We start from the raw sequence: 14,172 nt of genomic DNA, 5'->3' as shown, positions 1-14,172 counted from the left end.
AGGCCGCAACAATGAGAGGCCGGCGTACCGCAAAAAAAAAAAAAAAAAAAAGTGACAAGTGAACTCTGGAGTTACAAAATGTTAAATACCTCTTTTTTTAAGCTTTACTTGGCTTAGCACAGAAACACATCAATCTACCACGACGTGTCTTCATTACTTCACACTCACACTGTACCTTGGGTATTGGTCAAGAGCATTCTGCCTAGATCCACAACAACCAACACAGGATTCTTGAATTTGAAATCATCAGGAAATATCACCTGAGGGGCAGAAATGTCTAGTCGCACAGTCCACCGTTTACTCTCCTCCTGTAAAAATAAAACAAATGACGATTAAATAACCTTGAACTGCAACTGCTGACAGTGGGCAGCTTTATCAGCTAGGGCTCAAGCCTTCCAGAAAGCCATACTAGGGTCACAGGATGACGTAATGGTCTCTGATATTAAAGCAAAATGTTTAAACAAAAGTGGATCCAAATGTTTAACAACTTGAGACATTACCACAGGCAAATGTCTGAAGTGGGAGAAAAAAATTGGCAAATTACTGGTTTGGTGGGTTGTTTGCTCTTTGACTTTGATGATCAATGGTTTAAGAAAGGTCTGATTTCTAAATGTACAGGACTTAATACTTTAAAGTATTGTAGAAGTTATACAGTTCAAATCGAAGTAGAAATCCAAATATTTTTATTTATTCATGGATATTGCTAACCATGAACTTTCAGGCCAAAAGACCTTAGTGAAAAACATAAGCTTTGACATTTGAAATATAAAAAAGAGACCAATTCATGAATTTGTTAACAGTTCTTCCCTGTGACTAAAATTAGCTAGTTTATATAAATGCTATCAAAAAAAGTTGTATGTAGTAAAAAGCTAATTTATATAATTATACATAGTAAAAGCTACATGTAGTAAATTATATGTAGTAAAAGCTGATTTATATAAATGTGATCAAAAAGAAAACTCTTGGTCTAAGATAATCAGAAGGTACTAAATGTTGTAATTTGTGTCAAAACACTAGCAAAAACAGAAAACAGGACAAACTCTCCGCCCCTCACTACTTACCCCTAAACATTTTCCTCTGAACACTGCTGCCATGCCTTACACTCCCAGCTGGCTCTGCACCTTCCAAAGAAGCCACACTGACTGCTCCACCTACTGCTGCATCTCGGCAGCACACCTCCAGGCCACAGGGTCAGAAACCCAGTTATTTTCTTGTTTTGGTTTTTTTGGGTTTATTTTTAAATTTTTATTGGAGTATAGTTGATTTAAAATATTGTATTAGTTTCAGGTGTACAGCAAAGTGAATCAGTTATACATATACATATATCCACTCTTTTTCAGATTCTTTTCCCATATGGGTCATTACAGGGTACTGAGTAGAGTTCCCTCTGCTACACAGTAGATCTTATTTATCTATTTTATATATAGTAGTGTGTATGTGTCAATCCCAATCTCCCAATTTATCCCTCTCCCCTATCTTTCCCCCCTGGTAACCATGCTTGTTTTCTACATCTGTAACTCTATTTCTGTTTTGTAAATAAGTTCATTTGTACCATTTTTTTAGATTCCGCATATAAGTGATATCATATTTGTCTTTGTCTTCACTCAGTATGACAATCTCTAGGTCCATCCACGTTGCTGCAAATGGCACTATTTCCTTCTTTTTTATGGCTGAGTAATATTCCATCGTATATATGTACCACATCTTCTTTATCCACTCCTCTATCGATGGACATTTAGGTTGCTTCCATGCTGTGACTATTGTAAACAGTGCTGCAATGAACACTGGGGTGCACGTATCTTTCCGAATTACGGTTTTCTCCAGATATATGCCCAGGAGTGGTATTGCTGGATCATATGGCATCTCTATTTTTAGTTTATTAAGGAACCTCCATACTGTTCTCCATAACGGTTGTACCAATTTACATTCCCACCAACAGTGCAGAGGGTTCCCTTTTCTCCACACCCTCTCCAGCATTTACTGTTTGTAGACTTTTTTGATGATGGCCATTCTGACTGGTGTGAGGTGATCCTTCACTGTAGTTTTGATTTGCATTTCTCTAATAATTAGTGATGTTTAGCATCTTTCCATGTGCTTTTTGGCCATCTGTATGTCTTCTCAGGAGAAATGTCTATTTAGATCTCCCACCCATTTTTTGATTGGGTTGTTCCTTTTTTTGATATTGAACTCCATGAGCTGTTTGTATATTTTGGAGATTAATCCCTTGTTCACTTCATTTGCAAATATTTTCTCCCATTCTGTGGACTGTCTTTTCGTTTTGTTTATGGTTTCCTTTGCTGTGCAAAAGCTTTTTAGTTTAATTAGGTCCCATTTGTTTATTTTTGTTTTTATTTTCATTACTCTAGAAGGTAGATCAAAAAAGATATTGCTGTGATTTATGTCAGAGTGTTCTGCCTATGTTTTCCTCTAAGAGTTTTATAGTGTCCAGTCTTACATTTAGGTCTTTAATCCACTTTGAGTTTATTTGTGTGTCTGGTGTTCAGAAACCCAGTTTTGCTGGACTGTTGAGATGGCTCTGGGCTCTCCCTTTCTACTTACGGCATCCTCATGTCAGCTGGTCACTTAGCATCACAAAGTGACCATCCTTCCCAGGAATTAAAACTGGGACATCATTCCAATTGTTTTTCTTCTGCTAACAGTACATGAAAGGGGGTGTTCTTAAGTGAAATATTTACAAAATGTCAGGTCTAGAAAACGGAACAAAGATGAGTCTGGAGAGTGTTCCAAGATGGGTAAAAGGAAGAAATATGGTCTCGTCTCAGTCATTTGTTTTTATTTATTAAACCCTGACTGTACAAGACATGGGATTTTATTTTTTGCTAACTGCTAAGTACTTCCTAGATTCAGTTCACTTAATCAGTGTAACTGATACAAGCATGTCCATCTATGTAGGTAAAGAACTTAGAAAAAACACCTTCCTCTTCCCCGCCCCCCCAAAAGAGTATTTACTACGCCTACTTACAATGAAATCACCCACTAGCAAACGATCAAGAGTTTGTCGGATTTCCGCCTTGGTCTGCATCTTCAGTCTGTTATATTGTCTTCGGGCAGCTTCAGCCACTCTCAACTCAAGTTCAGACTGATAACCAAAACCTGCGAGACGGGAAATATACAGGAGTCAGAATTTTCAAATGGCTGGGTGAAAGAAAGCACTGCAACTTCTATTCTCACCAGGGATTTCCAGCAAAGCTAGAACACAGTCTGTACAACAACAGTTCCTTACTCCAGCCTGACCTGGTGCCATACAGGGTAACCGGAATGAGGCGAAGATGGGCGAGAAAGGTACATCCTTTCAAAACATCCATGTGGAGAAAGGCAGTATGTGAGGGAAGGATACCTAAGTTACTAGAATTTCTAGAACCAGTTTCTGAAAGATTCCAAACTATATTTCAAAATTCTTAAAAGCATATTACACTGAAAGAGCAATTGGAATTTAGAAGTAGTATATGCCCTCTACATTCTATCAGTGACAGAGCAATGAAGTCAAGATATTTATGGCCACTGTTTAAATGAAAAGACTCAAAAAACTGGACCAAAAACTAAAACAATTGTTATGAAGAGGGAGAGGCAGGATACATTTAGGAAAGTACCACTGTTTTACTGACTTCCTTGTCAAACAGAAGTGCTTCTTCTGCACATACTGTCTCAAATCTTTTTTGGGACCAAAGGAAGGCCTAAGTGAATCAATGATGACACAGGAGAGTGCAATGGTGAACCTTGGAATACTTAATGCTGCATGAAACAAGTAAAACAAACCACTGATCCTGTCATCTAGGAGGAAACTGAACATTCCTCCTAAATTCTCTGGCCTAAAATATCCTGGGTAGCCAAGGAAATCACTGTCCTCATGGAATGGGAAGCATTTTAAATGCATGCTAAATGAAGGCAAAGAAAGAGAAAATATGAAGGCTATTGATTCCTCTTGGAAGAGTAACTTTCCAAGGACATCCACTTTGATTCAGTAACTAAGGACAACCCTATCCACTTACTCTGCAGGCCTTCTCTACCACTACCAGGTCACCTGAATGTGTAATAACCCTTGTCCCAGAAACGACAAGAAAGATGTCTTTAGAAAGTCACATAAGAGCAAACAAACAAAAAAGTTAACCTGAGGTATGAACCTTTCCCTTGTAGAAAAAGTCTGCTACTTTTTTAATAGCCTGGGGATTATATATGATGTTCAAGGGCCTCGTGTTGACATTCAGCCGCCTCTCAAAATGGCTGTGCACTGGATTTCTCTCATACAGCATCTCAAAAAATGGGTCATCTGGGTCTGCAGCTAAAGGAAAGAACCAGAGAAAGAAAATGGAACACAGCAAAATAATCATCTTATTCTTGATAACTGATAAGGACTTCTGGGAAAAAAAGACATTTTCTCAATTATTTTCCAATTAGTTCTCATGTATGAAAATTTTATAAAACAGAAAACCTAATAAGGATTGACTAATTGTCAATAGGACTCCTCAAACAGGACCAGGTTGTTGGACTCATTCCCAACACGTAAGTAACCCAGGACCCGGGGGCCCTGAGAGTTGCCCCAGTCACACATGGGTGGAGGGAGAGCATGAGGCAGTCTTCAAGTCAGACAGGGATCCACACAGCAAACCACTGGGCACAAGACAGGATACACTCCCTCTCTGCTGACCAAGACTACTGATCTATAATCATCGCATTTTGAAGAATGAGTTTAAGAACATATGACAATTTACCAGGGTAATGATCGCTTCTGTCTGCAGATGCTGTTTGGAGTCCAAAAGACTGTGAGACTCTGCCAACTTCTTTTTGCTGATAAACACACACAAAATGCAAAAAGGTCAGGGCGAGAGGGACCAATTCACTGTGCACACGCTCTCTCATGTCGTATGCTTTGGCATCACTCTTGCTTAGCACAGTCAGAATCAAAACTCGTCTGACACCAGGCGACTGTGGACTTGCAGGCTGAGCCCTCCAGTCTGTGCCTTTCCCCAGCCTGGTACGGGCAGTGCGCTACTCTGCACTCAGCACACTTAATGAACGACTGCTCAACAAGGACTGAGTGTGTACAGCTTTTCACACTTTCACTCTGCCCACCCACACTCTCCCCAGTGCCCCATGACAAAACATTATGAGAAGAATAAGGGGCTAAAGATTCAACTCTTCTGGGCTTCCCTGGTGGCGCAGTGGTTGAGAATCCACCCGTCAATGCAGGGCTCGAACACGGGTTCAAGCCCTGGCCTGGGAAGATTCCACATGCCATGGAGCAACTAAGCCCGTGCGCCACAACGACTGAGCCTGCGCTCTAGAGCCCGTGAGCCACAACTACTGAGCCTGCGTGTCACAACTACTGAAGCTCGCGCGCCTAGCGCCCACGCTCCACAACAAAGAGAAGCCACCGCAATGAGAAGCCCGCACGCCGCAACAAAGAGTAGCCCCCGCTCGCCGCAACTAGAGAAAGCCCACATGCAGCAACGAAGACCCAACGCAGCCAAAAATAAATAAACAAACAAATTTATTTTTAAAAAAAAGATTCAACTCTTCTGACCATCTTTTTGCCAACTTAGTAAGATCAAAGATCTTCTAGTCTAAAAAGAATATTATATATAAAAAATTACACCTATAGAGAAAACTTGTGGTGGTTCTTTTGTAACTCTGGAAACATGAGATGACCTATCAGTGACTGAGGGTCAGAATGAATGAAAATCACTGTCGGATACAGAGGACATTCAACATTGACCTTGAAATGCAGAAAATAGTGGTGCTGATAGCATTTTCTTCCAAATCAGAGCAACTATTCCAAGGTGGCTATAACACAGGGAGGGAAGAAGGCATTGCCATAAATCTCACCAACACTTGCTCTCTGACAAATTCAAAAAACTTATCTACCTCCAATTTGATTTTGATCAGCCTGTCTCAAAATGATCAAATGTCAGAATGAATCAAGTTAATACTACTTTTGTTGCCTAAAACAGACCACAATTCACGAACACCCTGGATGAATCAGCCATCCCACTGCTGTACGTACTGGATTAGGGAAGACCAGAAGAGGAAATAGAGTCCCTTCTGTGGCCAGGTCTCGAAGAAACAGTCCACCCAACCGGACTGAAAGCAAGGAGGAGTTTCTTCGAGGAAGAGATTCTGCTAGAAGTTTTACACCTACAGAAAATAAATGTTAAGAGTTATACTATGCCATCATAGCCTTAATTATTTTAAAAGTATAAGATATAATATTTTACAGAAGACTATCAGATATCATGAACTATTTCTCCTTGAAATTTGAACAAAATAACCCTATCTACATATTATATGTCTATCTATATAAATCTATAAGGAGTATTAGAAGTTTCCCAACAGAATGAATTTTAAACAGAGCACTTTACAATTAAATTCAAGCAATCTGCTAGTTCACACTAAGTTTATGATTTCTCAGCTCTCAAGATTATAAAGTCAAAAACAAACTGGATTTTTTTTTTTGGTCATTTGCCTTTAAACTACTGACAAGCCACAGATAACTGGCTATTTTATGAACTGCAATAAATCTGTTTGTGAGAAGAGGAAACGAACATCTGGGTATTTATTTACATACCTTTAATTCAAATTCAGAAAAAGAAGTCAAATACAGTCAATCTTCATTATTCGCAGACTCCATATTTACAAATTCGTCTATTCCCTAAAATTTATTTGTAACCCCAAAATACTCCTCACGGTGCTCTGCGGACATATGCAGAGCAGCCAAAAATTCGAGTCACCTGAAGCGCATGCTCCCAGCTGAAGATGAACATGGCAATGCTCTGCCTTCTTGTTTCAGCTCATACAAGTGCCCTTGTGTGGTCTATTTAGTGCCAGTTTTTTGCATTTTTGTGCTGTTCCTTGGTGATTTCGCTGTTTATAAGGGTCCCCAAGCACAGTGCTCAAGTGCTGTGCCTTACAGAGGAAATACATGTAGTAGATAAGCTTCACTCAGGCATGAGTTACACGCCGCTGGCCATGAGTTCAATTAATGAATCAACAACATATATTAAATAAGGTGGGGCTTCCCTGGTGGCGCAGTGGTTGAGAGTCCGCCTGCCGATGCAGGGGACACGGGTTTGTGCCCCGGTCCGGGAAGATCCCACATGCCGCGGAGCGGCTGGGCCCGTGAGCCATGGCCGCTAAGCCTGCGCATCCAGAGCCTGTGCTCCACAACAGGAGAGGCCACAACAGTGAGAGGCCCACGTACCAAAAAAATAACAAAATAAGGTGTCTTTAAACACACACACTCATAGGACAAGGTTATATACTGATCCGTTGACGAATGTGATGACCAGAGGCTTGCAGGCACCTAACCTTGTGTTTCCCCTCGGAGCCCGGAGTCAGTATTCACGCAACTTTCTAGAACATAACTACTGCAAATAATGAGACTCAAGTGGACACCCGTGCCCAGAGAGATACAGAGCATCAGGTGGCTCTCTGGGAGCAATACCTGAAAACTCAAGCTGCATGAAAGCACTCTGATTCATCTGGGCAGCTCCCAGCTCCTGGTGCAGCAGAGTCACGGTCCCTCGCTGTAGCTGTAAGTTCAGTTTGGCAAAGACATGGTCTCGCTTTGTGTACGTGTTCATACAAGAGGCGTCTGCAGTGGGGTCAAAAAACTCCTCGGAGCCTAAATGTGAGGAAAAAAAGACTTTAAGAAAACACATGGGAAAATTTAAAAAGCACTGATCACAGTCATTATGACATTACTTAACTATTTTCCCCTTTTAGGGAAGAACTCCAAAGTCACGGGTGACTGTTTTATTCACCAATGTGAAACGACCCTAACTGTTTTATAAGGGCCCTGATCAACTTACTGTCAAATGAGGGACGATGCCAAATTCATGATAAAGTACACTATAAGGCAGCACTGCCCGATGCAGTGCACTGTCCTACACTGCACTGTCCTACACAGTGGCCACTAACCACAAGTGGCTTTGAGCACTGTGGCTCATGTGGCAAGTCAACTGAGGAAGTGAATTTTTTATTTTAGTTTAATAAATTTAAATAGCCATTTGTGACTACAGCTACCATACTGGACAGCCTGGGTGTAAAAGGTGGCTCCGGATTGGTATTCAAGCCTCCTCAGAGTTTAAAACTTTTGAACTTGTTCAGATTTAATTCTCTTACAATCACTGCCACTCAGATCGATCTGAAACCATATTAATATACAAATTCAGTAATGGAGTTGCAAATAAGTATCTCTTGAAACTTCCTCTCTCTGACTCTATGAACATGAGACAAACCGTTACCAATGCCTTTTTTTTGGCTGTGTTGGGTCTCTGTTGCTGTGCACAGGCTTTCTCTAGTTGCAGTAAGCGGGGGCTACTCTTCGTTGCAGTGCACAGGTTTCACACTGAGGTGGCTTCTCTTTGTTGCAGAGCACAGGCTCTAGGCATGCGAGCTTCAGTAGTTGCAGCATGCAGGCTTCAGTAGTTGTGGCACGTGGGCTCTAGAGCGCAGGCTCAGTAGTTGTGGTGCACGGGCTTATCTGCTCAGCAGCATGTGGGATCTTCCCGGACCAGGGATCGAACCCATATCCCCTGCACTGGCAGGCGGATTTTTAACGATTGCACTGACTAGGGAAGTCCTTCTACTTTTTTTCTATTTGAAATATACCATGGGCCATTTCACAAATAACAGATGAATTATGAACCAAGGGTCTCCTTTCACTATAGCCAAGAAGGGCAAGTAAAGGCCAGCCCTGCCTTACCCAGGATCTCCTCAGGAGTCCAGTGTTCGTGCTGCTCTGCAGTCAGGCCCTCGACTGGTTTCCCTTCAGGGCTCTGCTGCCCATACCAGCCGCCCCAGCCAGGAAACCAGGACTGAAGGTACTGCAGCATCCCGCTGCCTCCGCTGGGTTCCGGGTCTCCAGGAGACTCTCCCGGAGAATACAACTGAGGCTCTCGTAAGCTCTGTGTCAATCAAAAATGAGCACATATGAGTACTCGAAGACAGAAACAGGAAGTGATACACCGCTGCTTATTCTCTGTCTGCCCACAGAGGCACTCAGAGCCTAATGGGTCAGAACACATCTTTTCACAGAGGATTTCCTACCTCTGCCAGTTCTTCCTGTTTGTGAAATCGTTCATGAACCAGTTCACGCAAAATCTTCAATTCCTCAAAGCTCTGTTCCTCTTCAATCCGACACACTTCCTCCTGTTTGGGTGAAAACAAACAAACAAAACAGGTATTATAGCTCCAGAGAAACGGGACACCTTCACAAACCAATCCAGTACTGTGAAGAAACCCAACTGGCCTCCAACGTTTCCCAACATTTAGAAGGCCAAGAAACAATGAAGATAAACAGTTAATTCCATAATTGCTATGTTTCTGGTTTAAAAAGCTTTTCCATATAAGGCTGATAGATTCTACCTGGTCTCTGAGATGAGACTAATGGTAAGTACAGAGGGAGCAGACACAGTACTGAGTTGAAAATGGGAAATGAAGAACATGTGCTGCCAGAGTATCCCATGTTTGCACAGCAATGGCAGTTTACAAAGTGCCTTCACATGTGTTACCTCAATTGATTCAAGCTGGTGGCCAGTTATTATTCTTCCCACTTCAGATGAGGAAACTGAGGACCAAGTTTACAGAGTAAGTGTGTAGGCCTCCAGCTCCTTTTTTTTTTTTTTTCTTCGGTACGCCGGCCTCTCACTGTTGTGGCCTCCCCTGTTGTGGAGCACAGGCTCCAGATGCGCAGGCCCAGCGGCCATGGCTCACGGGCCCAGCCGCTCCGCGGCATGTGGGATCCTCCCGGACCAGGGCACGAACCCGTGTCCCCTGCATCGGCAGGCGGACTCTCAACCACTGCGCCACCAGGGAAGCCCTCCTCCAGCTCCTTTATGTTTCATATGGGACATTACCAAGGAAGTGGTCATTTTCATTTGTTTCATGCTAGTTAGGAAAGAACAGCGGTGGCCAGCTACATGCAAAGATGCAAAAGAAAGCAGAGGTAGCTATCCTAAGCTGTTTCTTATACGCTATGATTAAGAAAGGATATTATATGTGTTTACTTGCTCACCTCAGTTGTAATTTAGATTTTTCTCTCCCTCCATGTCTTTGCCTGTGCCTTTAAGAAAACCATCCAAAACAAAAGGTCTGGTTTATTCCATCCTTTTCATAAGGTTTCTATGTCAGTAACCATGCCTGACACTGGTGAAAAAAGCACTAGCAAATTGAGTGGGTCATGCCCGGGGTGCTGGCAGAAGAGGTGAAAACACCCAGGGGTTCAGCACTGCCACTGGTTACCACAGTGGGGTGCTCTCATAGGCTGAATGTGTCCCCCCAGAATTCATATGTTGAAGTCCTAACACCTGGGATTTGAAGGTGGCGCCCATGGGAGGTGAACAGGTTTATTAGATGAGGTGATGAGCATGGAACCATCATGATGGGATTAGTTGCCTTACAAGAAGGGGAAGGCAGACAGATCTCTCTCTACCCAGGAAAGGCCAAGTAAGCACACAGTGAGAAGGCGGCCACCCACAAGCCAGGAGGCTGGTCTTCCCCAAGAACCGAATCTGCCAGCACCTTAATCATGGACTTTTCAAGCCTCCAGAATTGTTAAGAAATAAATGTCTATTGTTTAAGCCCCTCAGTCTGTGGCATGTTGTTATAGGAGCCCGAGCTAAGACAGGTGCTAAAGGGAAGCTTAGAAGGATTTACTAAAGAAAGAGTGAATTAAGAGATAGTACGCAAGCCAAAATACCGGCAACAGTCTAAGTTGCTATTATACAAACTGATTCTCACGAAACCAAAACAAATCAAGGAGGAGACACGCCCTACTGCCTTCCCCCAGGAGACAGAGGCACATTAGAGCAGGGAGGGAGCTTCACACCAGGGCTCCAGGACTGCTGGTTCTAAGGGTCTCTGGTCCTGCAGGTAGCTAAAACAGAAGCTTGCCTTCACCCCTACTTCACACCCTCGGCCTAGCCTCTACCTCCAAAACCCCAAGGTCAATCAAGTCAATTGGGATTAGGGAAAATGTGGGCCAAAGTCTACAGAGATTAGTTACAGACTTTGCAAGAAAAGAATTAGGATCAGGTGTTGAAGAGACCTGAGTGACTAGATGGAATGTCTCTCTGGGCCCCGCACGGAGAGCTGGGGGGGGCGGGGAGTGGGTAGGCCTGGCAGGACCACGGCCCCTTTCTCTTCCTCCCACCCCATGGCCCAGCTCTCCTCAAGCAACAGAAGGTGCTTCCTGCCAAGGCAAAGCTGGGTCTTCCAAGAAGCTCTCACCCTAATAAGACCGACTTTATCCTGTAAAACTATGATCCCGAACAAAGACTTGACTTCTTCACAGGTTCCCTTTTCTTCAGCCTTTGAGAGACATCCTTACCCTCTGACTGGAGACGAGAAATGAGAGACAACAGCCTCCTCACCTTGTCGTCTGCAGACAGCAAGCCTCCTTTCAACTTGGTAAAGTATTTGTCAGTGTAGGACACGGCATCGCGGGCCCGGCGCAACAGGAAGTCCCACGTGCAGCGCGTCCTCTGCTCCCGGATCTCATGCAGGTTGGCATTCAAAGCAAAATACCACCACTCTCGGCAGCTGAAACAGTTCATAACCATCTAGTTATTTACAATAAAAGCGATGAAAATGCTATTGACCCAGAGCAATCCACAACACACCACTCCCCTTCTGAGACATCTCTTCTCTTGTCAGCCATCTGTTTATGCTTCAAACTCAAATAATATTAGGCTAACCTCAACATATGGGGAAAGTTAATCTACTGGATCCTCAGTTTATGCACCGATTATAACACATTACTCTATTGGTCTGAATCACCCATAACATCAGCCCCTACCACAGAAAATCAAGTGGTGGCTATACAGTAAATACCATCGTAAGATAATCAGCAAGGATTTGACTATTAAAGATTTTAAATGGAATATTTCAAGGAAGACTGGAAATACACAGCATCTAAAAAAAGTTTTAATATATTGACTCGTCAAGTTTGGCACATCTACATAAAAAAAGATTTATTTTTGCTATAGATGTTATCAAGTGTACTATATAAATGCTGACCAAACAACTTAGGAGAAAAGACACAGGGAAGTAGGTTCAAGAGTGCTGCAAAGTATTTACCACACAATCAGAGGCCACCAGAGCAACGCCAGTCTCCTTACTAAATGAGGCTGAGAGGACCTCCTGAATTCCACTACGCTCGACCTAAGAGTAAACCCGCGACACCAAAGAGATATACAGTAGCATGTCAATGATGATAAACAACAGAAATGGCATTTTAAAGCCCAGAAAAGTCGACTGTACTTTTATCTCCAACCATGTGTAAAAGACAGTGAGGCATATTTCTGATCTAGGTCCAAAAAAAGAACATGCCAGAAAATGCATTTCAGACACCACACTTAATCGACAAGCCTTACTTCTCAGATACGGCCACTTTGGGTTTCCATTTTCGGAACTTCAACTGCCTCTCCTTTCGTTCCAGCTCCTTGAGGAATTCCATGATTTGCCGGTATTGCAACTTTTTATTAGAGGTTAAGAGACACTAGGTTAGAATTGGTTTGTTTCTTTTGCTCAGTTAAGACATATACGTCACAGGAACAAGTCATATTAGTCAACCCACTGAGCTGAAATCCAGTGCAAACTGCAAGGCTAAACTCTGGCACCAAGTGTCAACGTCGCTCTGAACAGTCAGTAAAGTACGTAAATTTACTGTCTCTCTTGTACTCTTTGTTCAGCACTTAAAATATCAAATCAAAACTAACCTGAGACCCACCCAATCCGACTGTATAAAGACAGTGGGTTCTCCACCCACCACAGCCTGGTCTCATGCATGCTTCCTTTCCCACGAGGGGACCTCGAAGTATCCAGACCCTTCTATCAACACGCTTCCTCCACCCCAGTTACCAGTCCGAGAGTTACAGGGAGAAACAGGGAACCTGAGAGAGTTTCAAGGGAATGGTCTCCAGATGAATATCACATTCAATACGGGGAGTGTGCCGAGACCTCAGAGGCTCTTTAGAGCAGTTTCTCTTCAGAAGAGCAGACGCGCACACAGGCTCCAAGATGTAGTGATGATTTCGACTCTCCTTGCTCTTGTCCATGGCCTCCTGAGTGTCACAAGAATGGCTGTCATCATAGCAAATGTTTTCAGGATCAAGTCACCTGTTGGAATGCTGTCTAATCTACAGCATGTTATATCAGAATCCAAAAGCAGGATAAAACTGGGAATCTAAAGCTCTCTAGCATTTTAAAATTTTTATTTATATTTCTTACAGGTAATACACGAGGTGTATTTTAAACCATCCACCTGGTTTAAAATTTAAAAGGCAAAAAAAGTGCAACCTCTCCTTCCGACTCCCATCCTCCAGCCACCCAGTTACCCTACTCACAGGCAACCAATGACACCAGTTTCTTATGTACTCCACCAGAAACATTCTGTACACAGTCAGCCAAATGCTAATTTTCTGGTTTTTTAAACCATTCTTACACAAATGGCATACATATGCTCTTTTATCTTGTTTTTTAAACTTAATACTGTATCTTAGAGACTATCACGTATTCATCATAAAGATCTTTGCCTTTATTTTTATAGCTGCATACTGTTCTACTGTATGGATGCACAGTATTTATTTAATCAAATTAGCAAAACAAAAACCATTCTGCACAACAGCATGCAAGCCAAAGATAATCGTGGTTGAGGGAAATATGAGTCCTTTTTCTCCATTTCACTTAAACCACCTACAATTTCTTTACAAAAAGATTAAACTGAGTTTTTTAAAATATCCTTCACAAACAGTAATACTTTATATCCAATGATTTATAATGACTTTCTAAGTATTTCTCAAAGGAATGCCACCGAAGGTGAAATTTCAACGCAAAATGTTGTAAGAAAGCTCTTCTTTAAGAACCAGATCTGGCGCTTCATTCATTAAAAATCTGGATGCTTAGTACACTGGTGGCTAAGAGAGTGGAGAATGCTAGTATGGTAAGTACATGCAATGGAATACCATGTAATAGTCAGAAGCAATGAAGCAGAAGTATAAGCAGCAATACTGATCAATCTTAAAAACAGAGATTTAAGTGAAAAAAAGCAAACAAAGAAATCAATAATACACTATAAATGTAAAACATACACAAATCCCTATATATTGTTCAGAGTTACAGACACAGCAAGTACCTCAAGCATACATACTCGAG

General features: G+C 42.3%; 1 protein-coding gene across 5 annotated transcripts in view; it reads right to left on the bottom strand.

Moving 5' to 3' along the window:
- VPS13D (vacuolar protein sorting 13 homolog D) overlaps nucleotides 1-14,172 on the bottom strand; it is a 244,518-nt gene that overhangs the window by 212,221 nt on the left and 18,125 nt on the right. For 3 of the 5 annotated variants that reach the window (XM_060014644.1, XM_069540755.1, XM_060014636.1), the window contains exons 8-18: nucleotides 12,912-13,082; nucleotides 12,393-12,493; nucleotides 11,391-11,559; nucleotides 9,067-9,168; nucleotides 8,723-8,924; nucleotides 7,460-7,639; nucleotides 6,023-6,153; nucleotides 4,731-4,806; nucleotides 4,130-4,300; nucleotides 2,984-3,114; nucleotides 176-308 (exon numbers count right to left, since the gene is read on the bottom strand). In XM_060014644.1, coding sequence (XP_059870627.1) covers nucleotides 176-308; nucleotides 2,984-3,114; nucleotides 4,130-4,300; nucleotides 4,731-4,806; nucleotides 6,023-6,153; nucleotides 7,460-7,639; nucleotides 8,723-8,924; nucleotides 9,067-9,168; nucleotides 11,391-11,559; nucleotides 12,393-12,493; nucleotides 12,912-13,082 — 1,567 coding nt within the window. Of the gene's footprint in view, nucleotides 1-175; nucleotides 309-2,983; nucleotides 3,115-4,129; nucleotides 4,301-4,730; nucleotides 4,807-6,022; nucleotides 6,154-7,459; nucleotides 7,640-8,722; nucleotides 8,925-9,066; nucleotides 9,169-11,390; nucleotides 11,560-12,392; nucleotides 12,494-12,911; nucleotides 13,083-14,172 lie in introns of those variants that run through there. The other 2 variants (XM_060014662.1, XM_060014672.1) reach the window with 2 other exon arrangements.

This window comes from Delphinus delphis, chromosome 1, assembly GCF_949987515.2.
Source record: "Delphinus delphis chromosome 1, mDelDel1.2, whole genome shotgun sequence".
NCBI classification, from domain to species: Eukaryota; Metazoa; Chordata; class Mammalia; order Artiodactyla; family Delphinidae; genus Delphinus; species Delphinus delphis.
The sequence above is the reverse complement of the archived record's forward strand: the minus strand, read 5'-3'. Positions and strand labels throughout refer to the sequence as shown.